The 22,449-nt window shown below is 38.7% G+C and overlaps 1 protein-coding gene across 1 annotated transcript; it reads left to right on the forward strand.

Annotated features, from left to right (window-relative positions):
• The first annotated feature begins 1,490 nt into the window (after positions 1-1,490).
• Positions 1,491-22,233, forward strand: LOC114892101 (2'-5'-oligoadenylate synthase 3-like). Its single transcript, XM_029216804.1, has 6 exons — positions 1,491-1,649; positions 4,355-4,515; positions 14,688-14,848; positions 18,015-18,195; positions 18,696-18,774; positions 22,159-22,233. Exons 1-6 carry the CDS (start codon positions 1,491-1,493, stop codon positions 22,231-22,233), a joined length of 816 nt encoding a protein of 271 aa, XP_029072637.1.
• Positions 22,234-22,449: the final 216 nt, after the last annotated feature.

Here is a 22,449-nt window from a genome sequence, read left to right on the forward strand (position 1 = left end):
TGCAAACGAATCAATGGACAAAGGATTAATCTCCAAAATATATAAACAGCTCATGTAGCTCAATATTAAAAAAACAAACAACCCAATCTAAAAATGGGCAGAAGACCTAAATAGTCATTTCTCCTAAGAAGACATACAGATGGCCAAGAAGCACATGAAAAGCTGCTCAACATCGCTAATTATTAGAGAAATGCAAATCAAAACTACAATGAGGTATCACCTCACACCAGTTAGAATGGGCATCATCAGAAAATCTACAAACAACAAATGCTGGAGAGGGTGTGGAGAAAAGGGAACCCTCTTGCACTGTTGTTGGGAATGTAAATTGATACAGCCACTATGAAAAACAGTATTGAGGTTCCTTAAAAAACGAAATATAAAATTACCATATGATCCAGCAATCCCACTACTGGGCATATACCCAGAGAAAACCATAATTCAAAAAGACACATGCACCCCAATGTTCATTGCAGCACTATTTACAATAGCCAGGTCATGGAAGCAGCCTAAATGCCCATCGACAGACAGATGGATAAAGAAGATGTGGTACATATATACAATGGAATATTACTCAGCCATAAAAAGGAATGAAATTGGGTCATTTGTTGAGATGTGGATGGATCTAGAGACTGTCATACAGAGTGAAGTAAGTCAGAAAGAGAAAAACAAATATCGTATATTAACGCATATATGTGGAACCTAGAAAATGGTACAGATGAACCGGTTTGCAGTGCAGAAATAGAGACACAGATGTAGAGAACAAATGTATGGACACCAAGGGGGGAAAGTGGCAGGGGGATGGTGGTGGTGGTGTGCTGAATTGGGCGATTGGGATTGACATGTATACACTGATGTGTATAAAATTGATGACTAATAAGAGCCTGCTGTATAAAAAAATAAATAATATAAAATTTTTTAAAAAATGTACTATCTCCTGATTTTTAGATGTTGGCTCAGTTTCTTCTTTTTAAAACACTTTTCAGGTCCAAATGAAACATTCAGCAGGTAGAATATGGCCTATGGGCTGACAGTTTGAGACCTTTAGAATAGATGGCTTAACTTGGAGTTCTTTACTCTGGGATCATTTTATTGAAATTTGATAACATGTTTTTCATTTAGAAACTTAAAATGATTTATAAATTGGGGCAAAGACTTTTTTCTGACTTAAGAATGAATATCTCAGTTTATCTCAGAGAAATTCAGCCATTTCTCTGTTGAGACTTAGTGTTAACCTGCCAGCTAAGTCCAGAGGGAGTAAAGTCTGTTGGTTCACCTAATGCTCTACCAGCAGAGAAGGTAGATCTCCCTGTTATCAAAAAAGGCAGTCCTGATAATTTTTTTTTTGAGTCCTGATAATTAACTAGACATAATTTGCATACAAAATTAAATTCTGTGTTAGATACACATACATCCATTTCTGTGCAGTGAATATCAAATGTTGATCATTTCTCTATGAAGCCCAAATATCCACAGGATTTTCACCTCATAATATGTTGGAGTGTAAATGTTCCCAAGAGCTACAGAGATTTGCAGACAAAAAAATCCGCCCTGCCTCGGGTTCTCAGAGTGCTGCTTGTGTGGCTGAAATCAGCGCCCTGCTCCAGCTGATCCAGGGTTGCTTTCCAGTACCAGCCTCCCGAGTCATCCAGGTAATCCGAGCCCCCAGCCCTCTGGCTGGGCCATGCAGCCCTAAGGAAGCCATTCCTTTCTCTTGGAGGTGATGCACATCAACCGGGCAGGGCCACATGTTCAAAGGCCAGCTTCACCTTCTTTGTGGGGTGATATGCCTTCTAGGAGCCCTTTGAAATGCCAGGGCAGGCTTCAGGCTAGCTGAGCAGGCACTCAACCATGTGACAGCTGGAACCCATTAAAGTTGGCAGTTTTTGCCCAAGGGGCAAAAGTGCCTTTAGATTGGCAAGGCCAAGGACTTGGCTCACACTTGACCGATATTTGTAAATGCTTAAGGGAATTTCAGGCAAAGGAGGTGAGCCTATCCCCCAGAGCACTGTTTCATGGCTGGGCAACATGCCTGTGGAAGTAATTAGGTGCCTTGCTGATGGGCTACCTGCCACCTTAAAGACAATACACTGTGTCTGGGAATAGTTGTCCACAGAGCACAGGGTCATTCTGTGAAAATTTCCTTGAGGGAAAATGGCCTGAACACAAGGAAGTGATCCAAACAACAATGATGGTGTGATTTCCCTTCTATCACTATTATTTATAAGTTAATATCACCACTACATACTATTTAATCAGTGTTTAGAAAACAAAATACAGGACATAGCTCTGAGGGCATTTTTTCTTATAATTTTTCCATTCCTTCTTCTTAAAATGCACACATTATTGTTATAAAAGTATCTGTAAGCCATGTTTATTAAAATAAAAATATTAACTTTTAATGTAGCTTAATAGCAAATATGTTTTACGAGTATGATTAAATTCTAGCTAATGTAGCTATGGAAAAAGCCTGAATATGAAACATATTTTATTCTACAGAAATAAGGCATGAGCACAGAGCTAGAAATTGGGAGCCAGAGTTCTATTCCAGTCCTGCTAGGTGATGGCTGAAAACAAGGGCCAATGATCAATTAAGCTGTGGAATTGCTATGCCCTATATTCCATTCTTGGAGATCAACTGCACATGTTAGCATATTACAAACTCTCAGGTTCAGGAAGCACTAAAAGCTACATTTCCCACATTCCCTTGCCACTATGACAAAATAGGTTTTGTCAATTAGTTGCACTACTGCAAGACTGAGTCCAGAACTGACTCAGTTGGGGGAGAGGCAGTAGGGTACGAGGCACCTATTTTAGCTAGTCCAGATGTAGCAAGTACAGGTTGACTTTGAAGCCGAGAGTTCTGGCGATGACTTCCAGTCCCTGGATTTACAGTAGGGCAGGGGGTCTCTGGGATGCACAATTGCAGAGGCAGCTTCTTCCTTCCTAGATGTCAGCTAAGGCAGTATGGTCCTGGAGCCAGCAGTTGCCATAACAGCTTTCAGAACAGGCTCCGTGATTGTAGCTGAGTCCACACTTGGCAGTTATTAAAACTCAGCAATGTTATTCTGAAAGTCATTCCTAAAAGTTCAGTCTAGAGCCTGTTCTTCTAGCTATTCCAATGATTCCCTAAATTAAATCCCTTTCTGCTTGAAGTAACTGAAATGGTTTTTCTTACCTGCAACTAAACCCTTTTGGTACCCTGTGGCTCTCCCTTTTGGAAATGTTGCTCTGAAGTGTAAGGCCATGAGGTAGGAGACATATTCATGTCCTTTCCCCTTGACCTACCTAGCTGTTCTTGTTGGTAGGTGGTATTTCTTCCCTTATTTTCTTTAGTAGTAAATACTTTCCATAATCCATGAGCTCTCCCCTCTGGCCAAGCTGCCACGTCTCTGTGAAGAGCTCAGCCTCCTCCCAGGGCAGGCTAGGTCAGTGCCAAGAATAAAAATGGCACATTATTGCTTACTTCAGTGAGCCACACAGTGCCTGACTTCAGTGAGCCACACAGTGCCTGACTGGAAATCCTTGAGATTAACATTCAACAGATGGCAAAGGGCTCAGAGCTTCGGAATGTTATCTAACTTCATAAGAAATTGTCATGTCTCATTTTGTGTCACAACTACCTTTGACAGATTGCTTTTACCCTGTGGACAGAATGTTTCCCAAATCATAGGTAACAGTTTCTTTTACTGCTAAAGAGCCTCCTTTGGGAAATTGCAACAAAAATTTTCCTTCAGTGCTAAAGAAGGCAAAGATATGCTGTTAACTGCTTAAAGTTTTAACTTTTATAAAATTATATTTAGCAAGAGATTTGAAATAAATTCTCATTAATTATAATTACAGAATACTTTCTTAAAATCATTTATAATCTATTTAGAAACATAGCAAACGAACACCCTCCAGAAACACCAGTCACTTAAGGTTCTAACTCACAGGTACAGTTTGTTTCAGGGCACCTCTGCCCCAGGTTGCCCAACCAGGTGTTCACTGAGGACTGCCATGTGTGTCTTGGTCTGGGTTCTGAGTGTACAGCAGTGAATTTAATTCCTGCCCTTGGATTCTTCACAATCTGGCTGTCAAGCAGAAAGTCTGAGAACTTCTAGCTCAAACTTTTCATAAGGATTTTCAGGCTTTTTCTGCAAATTATGCTTTCTTTTCCACAACTGAACCTAAATTCTCAGTACACCATGATAGATTACTTTCTTCCCCTTTTTTTTTCCTCTGAGGTGAAGGAGGATAAACTAGCACATATTTAAGCTATTCACAAAGTTAATTGACCCTAAAAATGCTACAACTAGAAATCTGCACTTCCCTCAAGGTTGAGGTTTTCCCCACATTGTACCCCTTGTCTTCACAGGGTGGTTCTTATGTAAAGGGGACTGACACCCAAGGATGCTCTGAGATTGACATTGTGTTGCTCAGTGATGTGTTTGCCAGTGTGAATCATTGCAAGAAACAACTGAGAGAAGGGTTGGAGACTCTGAGAGAAAACTTGAAGAGAACTTCACATGGGAACAGGTCTGGGTGAATGTGTTTCTGTGAATTCTTTTATTTCAAAGGTAGAAAAGACTGCTGAAGGAAACTCTTGGCTTGTCACAGAAGACCATTATTGAGTAATAATTACTTGTATTTGCTAACGTTAAATTCATGGGAGAAAACTAGGAGAGACTGCCCCAGAGGCTTTTTTTTAAAAAGAGACTTCTAGCTAAACTTTCAATGAAATTTCACGAATTTGGGATCCTATGATTTAAGGACTAATTATGTCTTCTCCAATGCACCTTTATTTAATTTCCATCCCTCAGCTGAAATCTGACTCTGAGGAATGCAAACAGGAAGGGCTGAGAAAGGTGCCTCCAAGAATGAAGAATCTTTGAGATACATTTGTCTGATAAACATTCCCCTCAGCAATGTCCTGGGGTCTTTTGCTGAAGTGGCTTTGCTGACATGACACACAATGGCTCTTTGCCCCCAGTGGTGAACTAGTTAGGTCTTTTTTTTTTTTTTTTTGGTGAGTTCCAAAAAGAAAAGAATAAAAGGCCTTGACCTGTTATTATTTATTTTTCTATTCCAGTTGTACATCTGCTATTTTTTTCAGTCTAATGAATTGTGGATGAAGAAAAATGCAAATAACTATGTTGTAAAGGGAATAAAACATTTTTCTTGAGTAAAACAGACCAGACTGTGTGCCACTTCAATTCTAAAATAAGATCAATGTTTTAAAACAATGTCCCAGAACTGTTTATTAATTTAAATAATAGATTCATTACCAAGCCCTTGCTTCAAATGAGTATAGAGAGCTAGCCTGAATGTGTCTTTTAATGAAAAACACTACCTTCAGGAATACCAAACACCTACTAAATTGTGGTAGTTAGCACAGACGTCAGATGAATGGCATGATGGTAACTGTAATGAAGCACATTGGGGCTGGAAAGGCAGAAGGGGAAATGATGGAGTTTCACATACAATTACACTTTGAACAGGGAAAGACCACCTTTAAGAAAAGGAAAAAAAAAAAAGAAGAAATGGGAGAATGTGTTTTTCATTTTTACCCATTGCTTCTTCCAAGTTTTCCTCATTGAATTTGTAAACTATAGGGTACATTATATCATTGTTATTATTATTTATCAAAACAGGACAGTTAAAGTACTCTCAAGGCACATTAACAATAAGAGTTAGGGTATACGCTTTCCCTGGTGACCTTATTTGGAATCAAAATCTTTGTCCTTCATTGTTATGTCCTAATTCTATACTCCCTGCCCACCCAACGTCAAAGACCCTAATAGATGAGCTCTCCCTAATTCCTTTTCCTCTCCTCTGTATCTCAGGCAGGCACCCTTCTCCTGGACAAAACATGCCTGAAGCTTTTATTTTGTTAGATTTCCAGAACAAATTTTGAAGTAGAACCCATGGAAAAGAACAGCTCCAAAAACCTTCATTTCCTTGCTCTAATTGTTCCTCAAAACAAGCAAACTCATTTTCTAAGCTCTGTTCCTTCTATTCTTTCAACTCATTAAAAAATTTCATTGAAAACTCTTTAAAGCTGAAACAAATTCCCAGGTAACCACCATCCTTTCCTTTGCATCTGTTCAATGCCTGTTCTTTTTCTCTTCCTCGCAGTGATTTTTCAAGGAGCAATAATGGTTTTCATTCAGCTCAGAACATATTTTATCCCACATTTTGTTTTGCTGAACAATTCCTTGGCAAAAAAAAAGGAACATATTTGTAGGAGAATGAGACTTCAAGGCAGACTGACAGGGAAGGATCGTGAAGTCAGGAAAGGAGGCAGATTGTCCACGGGTGTTTCCTTGTACTGATATCTGCACGCGGCAGTCATTTTTTCTGGCTTTATTCTCTGCTTCTCGGCACAACCAAGACCATACCACAATTCATTTGAGGGGAAAATTGAATTAAAAATGGAAAAGAAGCAGATATGTGAGTCTGACAGTTGATTTCGACTCCCACCCACTGAGAGAGTAAAGAAGTTTATTGTTTCAGTTGATACCTGGTTTTTGGTGATATATTGTTTGTTGCTGTTATTTTTAAAGCTATTCAGTTACTTTATTTTGCAAGATGGGTGTGGGAAATCCTTTCTTGTCCTTTGGAACTAGTCCATGTCTTAACCTACCAGTAACAGCAACTGTTCTATGTCAGTTACTTTCTGGGCCCTGCTTGTGAATGAAACCTCAGGAGACTTGCCCAATAAGCCCAAGGTACTAGAAATCATTTACACACCAGGGGCACTGTGCTCCTCTCTGCACATACCAGTGTGTTTATTATTGAAAACCACATTGGGGAAACATATTCTGAGCTTTTAAGGAGACAGTGCTAAAAATATATGTCATGCCTATAATAGTTATGTTTGTAATTGGGATTTCTGCCCATTAGCTCTTATTTCTAATTGCTTTGATTTAGAGGCCTTAAAGACAAGAAGCTCTCTTTTTATTATCAGGTCAGATAACTTAAGGCTCTTCTTTGATATATCATCCCTTTAGAACCACATTGCAGGACATGGAGTTGTCCTGACAAGACATGGCCAAGATAAAACATGTCCATGGACTGGGCTGACATGAAATAGGAAGTGGCAAATATATCATCTGAGGACTCATGACCAAGCACTGCTAGGACCCATGTCCCATTTCCACATACAATAATAGAAAACCTTTTGAGATACTCATTGGACAGTAAGGTTCATGTAAGTTAGCCCAGGATAGTACTGACATTCTCATTAATCTTGACCCATTCTAGAAGTGACCTGAACTCCCCAATTGATTCAATACCTCATTTAAGCCCTCTGGCATCTATAAGAGTAAACTTCAGCCACCTAGGACCATGTCTCCCAAACATAGTTACCATCTTGAGCATAGCAAGATCTGCCTCCAAATTATGACAGGAGTGTTAGGCTACTGGTTTCTTTAATTCCTTTTCACTCTCCCTGACTGAGAGAGAAGGATATACTCATGACAAAAATAAGGTGAGGGAATTTGATAATGATTTAATGTATTCCTTTTGTGGTACATGAAGCCAATTAGAATTTCACAGTCTCGACATTTTTTAAAAAGTACTGAGGAGTTATAAAATTTCAGAAATCTCTGTTCAATTTAAATGAAAGGACATTATATATACAAAAAAAATTTTTTTTTCATTTTGGGTGACGCCTATTGGCCTATCTTTCAGGTCACTAATTCTCTCCTGCTATATCTAATTTTTGTTAAATTTATCTATAAAGCTTTTAAGTTCAATTATTTTTTTTAGTTCTATAATTTCCATTCTTTTTTTAATGTATATAAAATCCAACTCCAGTTTAATTTTTCATCTTTATGTCTACTTTTACTGTCTATTCCTCTGTTCATTGAACATATTAATCAGTTAAAATCCTTATCTACTTATACCAATATTTGTTATCACCTATGGGGTCTGTTTCTACAGTTTGTTTTTTCTCTCAGTTTAAAATCTTATAGCCCTGTCTCTTAGAGTTTCTAGTGATTTTAAATTTAATTTCTAGTGATTTAAAGATTAAAACTAGGACACTGTGCATTAAAAGTCTTAGATGCTTCAGCTAATGTTCTCTTTTTCCAGAGAGGTGTACACTTTCCTCACCAAATGGATAGAATAAGAGCTGATCACCCAGGTCACACCCCATATCCGTTAAAAAAAAAAACATCTGGGGGTGAGAGCAAGGCATCAACACTTTTTAAGGATCCCCAGTGATTCCAGTATGCAGCTAAGGAACCACTGTTACAGCCTAGTAGTTTCACCAAGGACTTGCCCCTAATCCTTGTCTCCTCAGCCCCTGAGAGTGAATCCTAATCCATGTTGCCTTAGCCTGGCAAGACTAGCTACATCTCCACTCAACTCTCTAAGATATTCTGCTTCATTTCATAACCATACCTGTCTCAAGCATCTTCAGAATTCAGCAAATGTTTGGAGGGAAAAGCAGGTCATATCTTGGGTTCAGTTCTCCACCAGGATTTCAGGATGAAACCCAGGATTTCATCAGGATTGTGGCCTCCAAGTCTCTGCATTGCTTTAGCCCTATAAGCTTGACAAAGTTCTAGTGGTTTCTTGAACCCCAAAAGCTTCCCTTTTCCCAAAGTCCATATTTTCTGCTTCTTCTCTATTTCCCAAATCGGTATATGTCCCCAGGGAAAATGGCATCAGAATATCAGTCCATCTCTCCGTTATCTGCTACCCCACTCCTCACTAAATCCTGACCTTTCTAGCTTCAGCAACTCTCCAATGCCTCTAAGACACACATACACGTGATTTTTTAAATCCAATTATCTAGCTGTTCTCAGTGAGCATTGGTCAGCTGTTAACTACTTCATTATATCCAGAAATAGAAGTCTCAGTTCTTTTAAAATATTTTACTGTACCATACTCATGATTAACAGTATCTTATGCCCCAATCCATAGATAATAATTCGGTTAAAAATTATTGATCATCTACTATGTGTCAGCTACTAGGGACAGAACAGTGAACAAAACAAGCACAGTTCCTGACTTTGTGCACCTAGTACCCCTGTGTGAGAGAAATAAATAAATAATATAATACCAAGTGGTAATTAAATGTTATGAAGAAACATAAAGCTGGGTAATGGAACAGGGAATAGGGAAGGAGCTCTTGTTTTAAATGGTGGCCAGGAAAGGCCAAATGGTGCAGCAGAGACCTGAATGAAGCCAGGGTCCAGCCATGTGAATTATCTGAGATAAGTGTAGTCTAGGTATAGGAATAGCAACTGCAAAAGTCCGGAGTAGGAAACACCCCTGGCATGTTCAAAAAATAACCAAGAGAGCAGGAGGGCTAGAATAAGGGGAAGGATGGTTGAAAATCATCTCATGTTTTCTTTTTTCTCTTTCTCTTATCGTTCATATGGCATGTTCCTTTTCTAAGGATCCTAATGGGGAAGAGAACACCATTGTCTTTAAGATTCAATTTTTTATGTACTGAAAGTCTTCACAGCCATTCTTTTGAGATCATGGCCTACTATGTTGTCCTGGGGCCTACACCCTCCACAGGTAAGATTTACTTGTTTTGTTTCATAGGAAATCTTTAAAATGGCTATTCATTCCATGTGTATTTATACAGGACTGACCACATCAAGACACAGTCCTGGGCTAGGTATACAGAACCAGGCTGTTCGCAGTGGCACTGAATCACTTACTGGTTTTAGGAGTCACTTTTATTTTTTTTCCTGCAGTGCATTAATACTGTGTATCCTTATGCTACCAGTTTTTAATTTAAGAAGTACAATCAAGTATTAACTATGTGTTCTGTACAATGGAGTAGAGAAAGAACACAAAAGAAGTATGGACTTGGCCTGCAAGGAGCTGCCTCTTGTAGCAGGAACTCCAATTTGAGCCTAAATTGAGTTTGCACTGGGATTCAACCACAATCTGGCTAATTCAGGAAGGTAAATCAGTCTCCTATAATGGAAAGGACTGGTTAGGAACAGAACTTTGGTCTAAATTCAACAGATTGTTGAGGGTGTTTAATACTCAGCACCAGTGGACTCATGCCTCTGTCTTTGGGAGAAAGAGTTCAAAAAATTAAGTAAAAACCAGAAGAGCTGTTTCCTGGATGTCTACTAAGGCAGCCAAAGCTCAGGTTGGCACAGTTTTGCAGCCTGAGTGGTAGAAAGCAGCTCCAGAGTTCCTGTGTAAGCAGAGAAGGGGCCCAGAGTGCCTGAGCAGCTAAGAGGACCACCCTCACTCTGAATTGAGAAGATGCAGGAGTGGCCATCTCTCTTTGATGCTCTGGTACTGGCAAGAGCCTTTGTGCTTTTGGCATGGCATGGCCACCGTTGGAGGCATGACTGTTTTTGGCTGGACCAACCATGCTTCTGGTAGACGCAGCCACAGAAGGCACCAAACACAGCACAAAAGATCAGAAAATGTTAATGGCAGATACCGTGTGGTACAAAAAGAAAGAGCCTGCAAGCACATGGGAGATAGTCCCTGGGGACTGAAGTAGGATAGGGATTTGAGGGAGTTGGAACTCCTAAAAGAAGTGAAAAGTGATAAGGACAGAGTCATAGAACGGCATTGTTATGGTCATTGTGATGTTATTTTTATCCCTAAGATGTTGTGTTATCTAGGGTAAGATATGAAATAGAGTCTAATCATACTCCTAAAAAGGGGGGTAGAGTATCTCCACTTTAGGCAAAAACATGATGGCTCTGTTATGGATTGAATGTTTGTGTCCCCCCAAAATTCGTATTTTGAAGCCCTACCCCCAAATGTGATGGTATTAGGAGGTGAGGCCTTTGAGAGGTAATTAGGTTTAGATGACATCCTGAGGGTGAGGCCCCAATGATGGGATTAATTCTCTTGTAAGAATAAAAAGAGATACCAGAACTTCCTCTCTCAGCCACGGGAGCATGTAGTGAGAAGGTAGCCATCTGCAAGCCAGGAGGAGGGTTCTCATCAGGAACCAAATTTACCAGCACCTTGATCTTGGACTTCCCAGTCTCCAGAACTGTGAGAAGTAAATTATTTCTGTTGTTTAAGCCACCCAGTCTGTGGTATTTTGTTTTAGTAGCCCAAGCAGAGGCCCAGATGACTAAGTGATTTATATAGAGGTAAATGTAATCTCCAGAAAACCTGGGGGTTGAGTCTAGGCTTCTGCTTGACTTAAAACATTTGTATATTCTCTGTGTGGCAAAATGGCAGAACTGAAAATGCCATAGCAATTTGTGACCCAATACATGACCAGTGACCCTGCTCTGGCTTAGTAGCAGGTATCAAATATTTTCATTGATATATTCATTTAAATATTCTATTCAACCATCATTTCTGGAATACCTACCATGTACCATTAAATACTTATAGTGAATTAGGTAGGAGCTCAATATTTTTGCTCTTTTGGGGCTCACATTTGGTAGAGGAGAGATTCTTGAGCCAGTGACTTTTTTTTTGCGGTACGCGGGCCTCTCACTGTTGTGGCCTCTCCCGTTGCGGAGCACAGGCTCCAGACGCGCAGGCTCAGCGGCCATGGCTCATGGGCCCAGCCACTCCGCGGCATGTGGGATCTTCCCAGACCGGGGCACGAACCTGTGTCCCCTGCATTGGCAGGTGGACTCTCAATCACTGCGCCACCAGGGAAGCCCAAGCCAGTGACTCTTAAATATTTCCCTCCTATCTCTGTCTTTGCACAATGTTTCCACTGATAAACTTTTCTTAACCTGTCCCATCCTACACCCTGCCTTGAAAATCTTGCTGAGCCTATGATTTTCTTTTTAATGCTGTGATTTATCAAGCACTTATTATGTGCCATATATAATTCTCATTGCCCTAAAATTAATCGGTAAATGAATCCTAATTGATTTGCACAACAACCCTGAAAGGAAGCTATTTCCCCAGTTTGAATATTTAAAAACTGAGTCTTAGAAAATGTAAGCAACTTGCCCACAGTTATATAGTTAGTAAGTGTAAGAGCTGGGATGCAAATCCAGGTCTGTCTCACTGTGTAGGTCTGTGTAGACTGACATGACATCAAAGTTATATAATGGAGAGAACACACTGGGCTTGAGGCCAAATCCCAGATCTATTTCATATTGTCTATGTGAACTTGTGTAAATCATGTAAAACTCTGAAGCCTCACGTTTTTCATCTATAAAACTGAGATGAGAAAGTTACCTCAAGGATAGTTGCAAGAAGTAAAATATGAGATTTAGTTTGAAATCGTGTAGCATGTAATTGTGCTTAGCTCAATGAATATTTATTAAGAGAAAATACTTCCGTCTCCTTAGGTCTCACCACAGGCCCATGAAGCTCTTGTGTTTGTGTAAAATGCTTTCTTTCTCTTGTGTGCGGACTTCAAAAGCACAATTGTTAGCCAACCTTTGGGTTATCGTCTTGAGGATCTGAGGTTATATCAGTAGCTCTTGAGCTAAAGTGTCTCCCAGAGGAGCAGAAGTATATTTTTACTCTGGCTTCTAAGTCCCCTAAGTTCTTGAGCACAGCTGTGTGAAATGAATTTTTAAAAGACTGTAGTTATTATGTAACCCTGCTTCTCTCCACTGATGACGAAGAATGGGTTTGAGAGGAGATGAACAGTTCAGACAAGTCCTAGGATTCCATTTAGGCAACTAAATGTTGCTAATAATTGTCAGAGCAAGACTCAGATAATCACATTAAATCTTCACAGGCATCTTAATGTTATTCCCTGCACATCTTACATATGTGCTAGACAACTAATAGTTTGGCCCTGTGTGCCACAATGCACCCCAGAGCCATGAGGTTTGACAAGGACATGGTTGACAGTATTCCTGCTCTAAATATGATTCTCAGATTAGCAGTATCAGCATCACTTAGGAACTTGTTAGAGATACAGAATCTTGGGCTCCACCCCGACCTACTAAATCGGAAACTGCATTTCAAAAGATCCCCAGGTGACTCTTGTGCTCATTACAGTCTGAGAAGTAATTAGCCGCGGATTAGGAAGCATTTGGGCTCAGATCTAACCTGCAACGTAGGACAGTAGGATGGCAAGAGATGGTTTAAAAAAAAAAAAAAAGAGATGGTTTAACTTCCTAGCTGTGTGACTTTGGGCAACCTACTTAATTTCTCTGACTCTATTTCCTCATTTATAAACTGGAGATAATAATAGTTTCCATATCAAGGGTTGTTAAAGAGCAAATGTGTTAATAAATATAAAGCACTTAGAATAATACTTGATTAATAGCAAGGGAGCCAAGTATTCCTGCTTTTACAAATGATGATGGTGATAAAATAAACTCCTCTAAGTCACACAGTTAGAGTAGAAGCAGACAATTATAAGCCTAAAAAATAATTTAAGTTAGAAGCCACCAACTTGGGTTCCTGTCAATGAAGAACCTTAAAGAGGAGGAAATGTTGATACAGAGGTGGCTTTGAGTAGATAATCTCTGGGTCAGCCAAGACAGCTTATCAGATAATAGAAATAGGTCATCAAATATCTGACATACCTATTGCATACCAAAATTTAAGTTAAATTATTGTTTCTTCTATCTGTTGTCATTATAAACCTGAATTTTTATTTGTCTGTTTGCTAAGAAAGTCAGAGAGACTGTCAATAAAAGACTAGAATATGTTTGTTATAACAGCAGTTATGAGAACATTTGCCATAAACAATTCTATCTGCTCATCTATGTTTATCATAGGAATTTGATTTTACTCTCTAACCTGTTGATAAATCAACCTACTATTATATCTCTGATTTGGCCCTAAATAGCTGGACCAGTATAAAAGGACTGTACAGGCACTCTTAAAATTAGGAATCCGGATGAAGGCATAATTTTTTTTTAATGTATTGTACAAGTAAAATAGATACTTGACAATTAACTTTAAAATGTGTATAGTAAAATCTAAATTTGCCATGATTAACAAGTGTGTCATTATTGCATGACCGTTTAGTTAGGCAAATGGACAGGTACAGATAGGGGTATACAAAATAGATTCATAATAGAACTTCTAATTGTGTCAAATTGGGAAAATTTAAGTATATTATGATAAAAAGATACTAAACATTTATATATCATACAATTAGAATGAGTACAATCTGAGTTAATGTTGTTTTATGAGATTATAGTATATAATATATATATATATGTTTGCTATTTAATCTAGTTTTCCTTCCTCATTAATGTATCGCTGTCATAGCTTGTTTGTTTGCAATTTGACTTAAATACATCTTTTAAAGTCATCTCCATCTTTATAAGTATAATCAGTTCCTTCAAGTGTCCGGGTAGTAGAATCTCTTCTGCAAAAATATATACAGATAATAACAATTTAGATAATTAAACAGAGGGGATTATATAGGTTATGGTGCACAGAGAATAATGACGTTTAGTTTATATGCCAGATGACATTTGCAAATGGTAATGAAATTTGCTTCTGAGAAATAAACTTCCTCTGCTGATAGAAAATCTTTCTATCATCTGATGAGAAAGATTTTCCTGAACCAGAGTTAGCTCAATTTGAGCTACTCTGGCATCATAATGTTGTAGCTTTCTCTTTTAACCACTCGGGTAAACTGGAATAACTCTCCTAAACACAGGAACTTTTGTTTTAAATGCTTAAGGTCTAATTAATCAGAGTTAACACAGCTCATTTGTACCACGGGAAACCAGGAGAAGAGAGGAGGGAGGAAAGTCTCACAATTGTCTTTGTTCCTTGGTGCTAACAGATTTAAAACTTCATCTTTACCGCAGACTGTACCTCTGTAATGACAGGGACGAGGCCCAGCTGTGTGCCTTGGCCCTCTTACCTTACCAAGTGGATTTTGTCAAGGCATCTGTCGTGAGGGTGAAGGGTCTCAGTCGTTTAATGATACATTGGTTCAAGACGTCATTTGCCAACACCACCAAGGAAAGTAAGTATGTAACCAGCACATGGGCACGACGTGAGCCTTTCTCTTTTCATGTCCCCTTTCTTTATTCTTTCAGGCTCCACCTCTTTCCTTGGTAGGGAGAGGGAATATATGTAGAGAGGGAAAGAGAGAGAGAGGAAGGAGAGAGAGCGATATAGAGAATGAGGGCTGTTATAAAATATGGAACACCTGTATTGCATTATTTCAAATATAATGTTTTGGTAGGAACCAAAGAATAGAAACTAAAATATTCAGTGGCATAACCAAATGGGTTGGTGCAAGGAAGTAAGGCACAGAAAAGGAAAAGGGAGACTACTAGCACGATTTGAATGAGCTGTTCAGTCGTTCAGTGTTCAGGCTTTAAGTATTCCTTCTACTGTAGCCAGTTCTAACAGAGCAGAGTTGTCCTCTACAGGAGGGGGAGCCTCAAAAGTTGATATGTGCATGTTTTAATATCTTTTCTTCACTTTCGTAGCAACAGGCTCTAATGCTGTTGTAAAGGGATGTGAGGGAGACTCAGATACTGGTTTGAGTATCTTAAGATAAACTTTTGAAAAACAGAGAACTAGAATATATTTGTATGAATTCTCCATTTGGCAGAAATAGCAGAGGCAGGGGGTTTATTATAACGTATTTATATATGGCCACTTTCTACATGGAATAAGTCTTCTTCAGCTTTGTATAAAGTTGTTACAAATCTTGATTTGTTCATCTGAATCACACATTCTGTTTACTCTTTGTATATTTTTGTGTTTAATATTGATGATAACATTTGTCACTTTGTAAAGACATACATTACTCCTATATATTTACGTCCTATTTCTAAGCATCTCTAACCATTCTATATATTTTTTCTCTTTTGGTTGAGTAAAAATTTACTAGTAAAAATAGGAAAATTAGTGAATATAGAAAAAAGAAATAAAGCTTCTTGCTTTGAGTAGATCCTTGGTCAGATGACAAGCCTGGTTTTGAAATCACTTTTTTTTTTGGTAGTGGAGAGCATTTATAGATCTGCAAGAAGGAACTTATCTAATAATGTAGCAGAAAAATAATTCTAAGACTTAAAAAGGTGGTATTGTGGGGAAATTGGACCACATATGTTCCAATACAATAGTTGGTTTTCTATTTCAGGAAAGTAATCTTGTAATGTGTATTAAGTATTTATTATGTGTTAAGGATTTTAAAATATTCAAACCATCTGTCAAGTTAACTAAGTTAAAACAAAACAAAAACGGGTGAAAGTAAGAAGTAAAAAATTTCTTATTATTTGGTTTTAAAAAAAGAGTTGAGGCCATTTATATTAAGTATTTCATTAAAAAAGAGTACTCAAAGATTTTAAAAGAGATGTCAGAAATATTTAGACGAACTACCCTTAGAGAAAATAAATCACATTAAAAAAGTAATTTGTATATTCAGAATAGTGCTATTAAAGATAATGAAATTTGGGAATGAAGTAAATTGTCATGATGAAATACTGTTCAAGACAAGTTTGGGAAACATGGAAATATATAGAAAGATTTACATGAACCAATTTTAAATGACTAAAATATGACACAAAATAATATGAACATATATCAGAGCTATATAAATATATATGTAATCATGCTCTTAAAATGTGAAGTTCATTGCTTATTAGGTCTCCCCCCACCCCCAAATTTTCTTTCATAAAATGTGAAGAGCATATCCTGCTTGAGCAGTTTTCAACCATGGCTTACTTTGGGCACTTGGAAGCATCAGATTGTTAAAGTAGAGGTGGACTTTAAGTCTTGTGTCTATTGTCGTCAACCCCTGAGGGAAAATCACAGGAACTGAGTTACTGATTAGCTGAAATCTGGTTTGCTGTTCATTACCAGGACAAGAGGTTTCATCTATTTTTAGTTTTTTTCTATTTCCTTTGTTGAGGTAAAAACAAATGATTAATAGTAAGAAAATGCTACTCTGTTTCCCCTAAATTCTATTAGAGGAAATAAATTGCATGATTTTGCAATATATCATCAAAAGAGATGTCTATGGCTAATGAATGCCAAGGCAGTAAAAATACATATTTGAATATCAACCGCCATGAAATCCCAAAACTATCGTGTTGGGTTTTTTCTCCCAAGTTTGTTTATCAGCTTTAAATTGTTTTCCTGGTATATAAACTGCAGTTTAAGACTTAATGTAAAAAAAAACCAAGTTTCTTTCTTCACCCTAAATCCCCACCTCCCAAAAATATGTTTAGAGCATATTCTCCAAATTTGTTTCTTATGTATGCTTAATTTTTAAAAATGTATTTGCTGTTTATTGCTTTAAAATTTTTTCAGTTAATCTATATTGTATCTTTATATCTGTACATTGTGATCTACCTTACTTCTTTTAATGACTGCATAGTACAGGACAACGCTGTCTAAAAAAGTAGAATGTGAGGTTCAAATACGAGCCACATATGCAGTATTATATATTCTAGTAGCCACATTAAAAAGGTAAAAAGTAATAGGGGAAATTAATTTTAATAATATATTTACCCAATAGATCCAAAATGTTATCATTTCAACATGCAGTCAAAAGAAAAATTATTGAGATATTTTACTTTATATAACTCTTCAAAATACAGTACATACTCAAGTCAGACTAGCCACACGTCAAGTGCTCAATAGCCACATGCAGCTCGTGGCTGCCATATTGAATAGCACAGTAAGAGATGTACCATGAAGCTATCTAACTAGTCCCCTATTGATGAACTTCCAATATTTACTATTTCAAACAATAAAATAAAAAATATACTTTTGTATATATCTTTGAACACTTGTAGATGTTTTTTACAGAATGAATTCATAGAAGTGAAAAATGCTGGTTCAAAAGGATGGAACATCTCAAATTTTAATTGAGTTGACTCCAAAAAAGGCTATTTAGAGTCTCACCAATGGCGTGTGAGTGTCCCTTTCCTCACAGACTTACCAATGTTGGACATTATAATTCCTTTTTTTGCCAGTCTGATTGGTGGAAATATTGTTTTTGTTTGGTAAGTAGTGAGATTGAAAATAGAATTTCTTCTTCTGTAAATTGCCTTTTGAGCTTGGATTTGTCTCATAACTGAATAAACCTGTCTTCACTTTCTGGGTTAATGCAAGTACGTACAACCCTTCATTCTGTATGTCTAGATTCCGGAGACTTCCCTCCTCTTACACAGTGGAGCTCCTCACCATATACATCTGGGAACGGGCGGAGAAGCCCCTGTTCTTCAGCCTGGTACAGGGAATGAGGGCAGTCCTCAAACTTCTTGTTCGATATGCAGAAATCGACGTTGTTTGGCACAGACACTATCATCCCAAGTTCCCCATTTTTGTCAAGGTTAACCAGAAGCACACAAGGTAACTATTTATCTTTTCTACACCCTTAAGATATAAGAAGCAGGTTTGCCATCAAGGAAGAAAGTCTGGAGCAAAGAGTGGCTTTATCGGGATTCCATGTAAATGAGAAGGCCCTGATTACTACAAAGTCAATTCCCTTCAATAACTTCTCACAGAACTTTAATTCTAAAGTGTGAATTAAGAGTAATTTGAGTAAAATGAATAGAAGGTGGATATAGACAACAAATGAGGAGGAAACTGAAGACTGGATCCAGGGAGGACACGCTTCCTCAGGTGAAAAGGGAAAATGAGATCAAGTCAGAGTTGGTGGGGCAGGAACAAGTGGCTGTTTTCTAATAGGTGTGGTTAGGCCTCCATGGACTCACTACCACAGTTCCCAGAGAGTCCTTTTCTTAACAGAGTTCCATATTTAACTCAGACATTCCTCTCTTCTAACTATACAGCAAATTGAAACTGGGTTTAGAAATGGAGAGCATGAGGCTTGTTTTGCTTTGTTTTAGGCCATTTATTTTAGACCCTGTAAATCCTACTGTAAACGTGTGTGACACCTGCAATGCCTGGGATGAAGTTGCCCATGTGGTGAGACTCAGCTTACTGAAGCCTCTTTTCAGGGGAGTGAGAGCTGAGCCCCCCTGGCTTTTCACAAATGACTGGTAAACTGGGCAAGGAGCTACTGTCCTTGCATTTCTATGAAGAAAATAAAAAAGGATGCAAAACATGTTGCCAAGAACACTCTGGATGAAAGAAACTTGTCTTAATTTAATTCACTACTTTAGTGAACCCAATCTTTAACAAACATCACTTAAAAGGATCTGTCTCAGCCTTTAAGAGAATTTGCTTTGGTGGCCTTGTGACCAAAAAACATTTTTTTAAAAATCCAAGTGGCCACAATAAACAAATAAATAAAACAAAATCCTCAGATCCATTGAGAGAAGATTAACTGAAAGGGTAAAATAGCTCCCATTTTTTAGTTCATTAAAGTTTCAGGTTGACTTTTCAACTCTCCCGGCAATCTGGTATTTCCCTGGGTCACCTGCGTTTTCACAATTTCCCTATGAAAACCTGCTTGTATTAAGTACCGCCTATTTACTTCCAGACATCATCTAACAGATTAGTACATGGACATAGGGAAATATCCGGGAGATACACAACGGATTGCCTCAGAATAACTTGTTTCCAAATCATTTTATAGCTATCTGCATCATAACCCATGGGTCAGAGTGGAGCCATACTTCAGGTTTGCAAGTTGCTCAGTCATGAGCAGGGATAAACAAACTACCCAGGTCATTGCACTATCCAGTTTTGCCACAATTGTTTTTAATTGTTGGGACCCACTGTTTTCTTTTCTATTAAAAGCAATAGCAGCCACTGGTAATGAAAGCCAGGGCCCACCAGAAATAGACCAGAGGAAATTTCCTGATTCCCTTGCATAGCAGCAATTCATCAGCACTGAAGGTATATGAAATGTGGCTGCAGAGTAATGCCAGTGATTAGGCCTCTCCACACAACAGAACTCTTACATATAAATGAGTGCCGTCCCCTTCAGGGCAGTCCTCAGAGAACCTGTATGCTTATTCCAGTGATGTGATTGGTCTGGAAACACTTTTGGATTTCCCCTCCAGGGGAAAATGTTCTTTTGAACATCCTTAATGATGACAAAATTTGTCCTTTGAGGGTGAATTTTATTTTTGGAAATGGTACAATGTATTCATAGTGAACATCTGTTGTTTTTGGTCTACCCGGAATCCTTTTCCCCAATGAATGGTTGGAGAGACTGCATTTCTTCTATTGTTCACTCCCTCTCTGAAGGCTCTTGAGGAGAAATAGTTTCAAAAATGCCTTGGGGTAGGCTGTGACAAAGTGAGAGAGTGGCATGGACATATAAACACTACCAAACGTAGAATAGATAGCTAGTGGGAAACAGCTGCATAGCACAGGGAGATCAGCTCGGTGCTTTGTGTCCACCTAGAGGAGTGGGATAGGGAGGGTGGGAAGGGAGGCAGACGCAAGAGGGAAAAGATATGGGGACATGTGTATATGTATAACTGATTCACTTTGTTATAAAGCAGAAACTAACACACCATTGTAAAGCAATTATACTCCAATAAAGATGTTAAAAAATAAAATAATAATAATAAAAACATCTTTAAAAAAATGCCTTGGGAAATGGCCACATTTTCCCTATACTGGTAACTGAACCCATATTTACCTGAGATGACTACTGCTCCCCTACTAGGTCCAAGTCATTTAGGTGGGATGGCTTCACCAGTAGTTCCAGGGGGCAGACATGTGACTTGGGTGATTGAGTCAACTGAAACACCACTGTGGCACTCGGCTCTGGAATTTGGATTTACACTGCTGGGAAGAGAATTTCTCATTCTGCTACGATATAAGACTGAAACTGCTGGCCACCATCTTGCTGCTCTGTGGGGAGAGAGCCTGCTTAAAAATGGAGCCAACACAAAAGAAAGGAGATGTGAGAAATGAGCAATGATACACATGAATGTGCACATATGTACACATCTATATAATGAGAGAGATCAAGTCCTGGTTTGTGCTCCTGGATCCAGATGTACTTGGAGCGAAAAGTGTCCTGGGGTTTGTTTATGTCAATAAACTCCCCTTTTTGAGCCAATAAACTTCCCTTTTGCCTAGTAGGTTTGATTTGAGTTTCTGCCTTACTAATCCTGACTAATTAGTGATTCCTGACTAATCTGCTAGAACAGAGCCTGGTCTGATAAATGAATTAACTCCTCAAGCAAGGAGTAAGGAAGGCACCAAGACACTGATGACAAATTTCTACTCAAGAAACATTCATTGAGTACCTGCTAAGTATTAGGCCTAATAGTCAAGATACTGAAATAAACTAGTCAGTTCAGGATGGCAAGGTGCTTTCTGCTGACAAAAGAGACTGACTCTTTTTTCTCTGACAAAAGACTCCATTCCCAAGAAGTTCGTGACAGAAATGTCTTTGGGAAAGACAGCATTCTTGAGCATTGTCAGAGCATGTTATTAGGTTCCCAAGGTGACTAATTTTTAAAGAAGACAACAATTATTTGAGGTTATGAATTCTATCTTCATAAAAATAGAATTCTATGTCCCTCTGTGTCTATATATCTCCTGTGGAACATGAGAACACAGGAATTTCTATGTATGTAGGGGGAGGAACAACATGATGGTTAGCACATAATACATAAGTTTATTTCAGATTTGGGAAGGACTCCTGACTGGTTTGAGAGCTTACATTGGAGTGGAAGGAGCAGTGAGTGGGGAAAAGTTTAACTCTGTCACCAGTCCTAAGTCTAGTTTTCTTAGCAGCGTTTCTATTGCTTGAATAGGTTTTTCCTCATGTCAGCTTTCTTGGTCTATTCTTAGTATGAAAAGTCCAGGATAATCCAGAGCAATTTTGCTCTGAAATTAGTAAAGTGAGATTTCTTTGGTTGCAAAGCGTGTGATCCACTCAGGTAAAGAGTAAGTGAATTTACTGAAGGGTGCTTGGGCCAGCAGCTCTCATGGTTTCCTCGTGGACCTCATGCTCTCACCTTTGACTTGTGTTTCCGCCTCTCCTTGCATCTGCTCTCCACACCAACCACCTCTCCTCTTTCTACTGACCAGCTTCTTCTGCTGACTCATCACTCCTGCTGACTCATCACTCCTTCTTCCTCATCACTTCAGCCTGCACAGCGCTCATGAACATGACCCTTCCAACTTCAGCTCCCAACTTGAACTGCCAAATTCCTTCCATGTTTCTTAGCTCACATTCCTGAGGGGGACAGACTGATCAGTCCAGTTTGTAGTTTTGAGCCAGATTACCCAGAATCACTGGCTAGCTATGGGACATCCATGATCAGGATGGGGCAATGCCTGTGGAGCCAAATGAGAACACCAAAGAAGCAGGAAACTTTAGGGGCCTGGATGAGTACAATAATGCAGTCCTGTTTCATGTGCTTGTGTTCCCCACAGGACCTGCGAAGTGGCTTAGTAGCTGCCACTTTTAGGTCATCCAGTGTTCCTCTTTCTAGTGATACCAATTCTTAGAAATTTTCAAAGTGTTCGTAGGAAAGGCAGGAGAAAAGCACTTCTTCAGTAAGTCAGCAAGTAGAAGAAACCATGATCAGAAGAAGCAACAAGTGACGGCAGGGGGTGGGGTATTATCAACCTAAATCTTGGGGTGGGGGGCAAAGAGAAAATAAGGGGACTATTTGGAGAACCAGTTTGAGACTAAGGAATATGCCCCCAGGAGGTAGGTCCACA

The sequence above is a fragment of the Monodon monoceros genome, unplaced genomic scaffold (genome assembly GCF_005190385.1).
Source record: "Monodon monoceros isolate NGI ecotype Baffin Bay Population unplaced genomic scaffold, NGI_Narwhal_1 Super_Scaffold_12, whole genome shotgun sequence".
NCBI classification, from domain to species: domain Eukaryota; kingdom Metazoa; phylum Chordata; class Mammalia; order Artiodactyla; family Monodontidae; genus Monodon; species Monodon monoceros.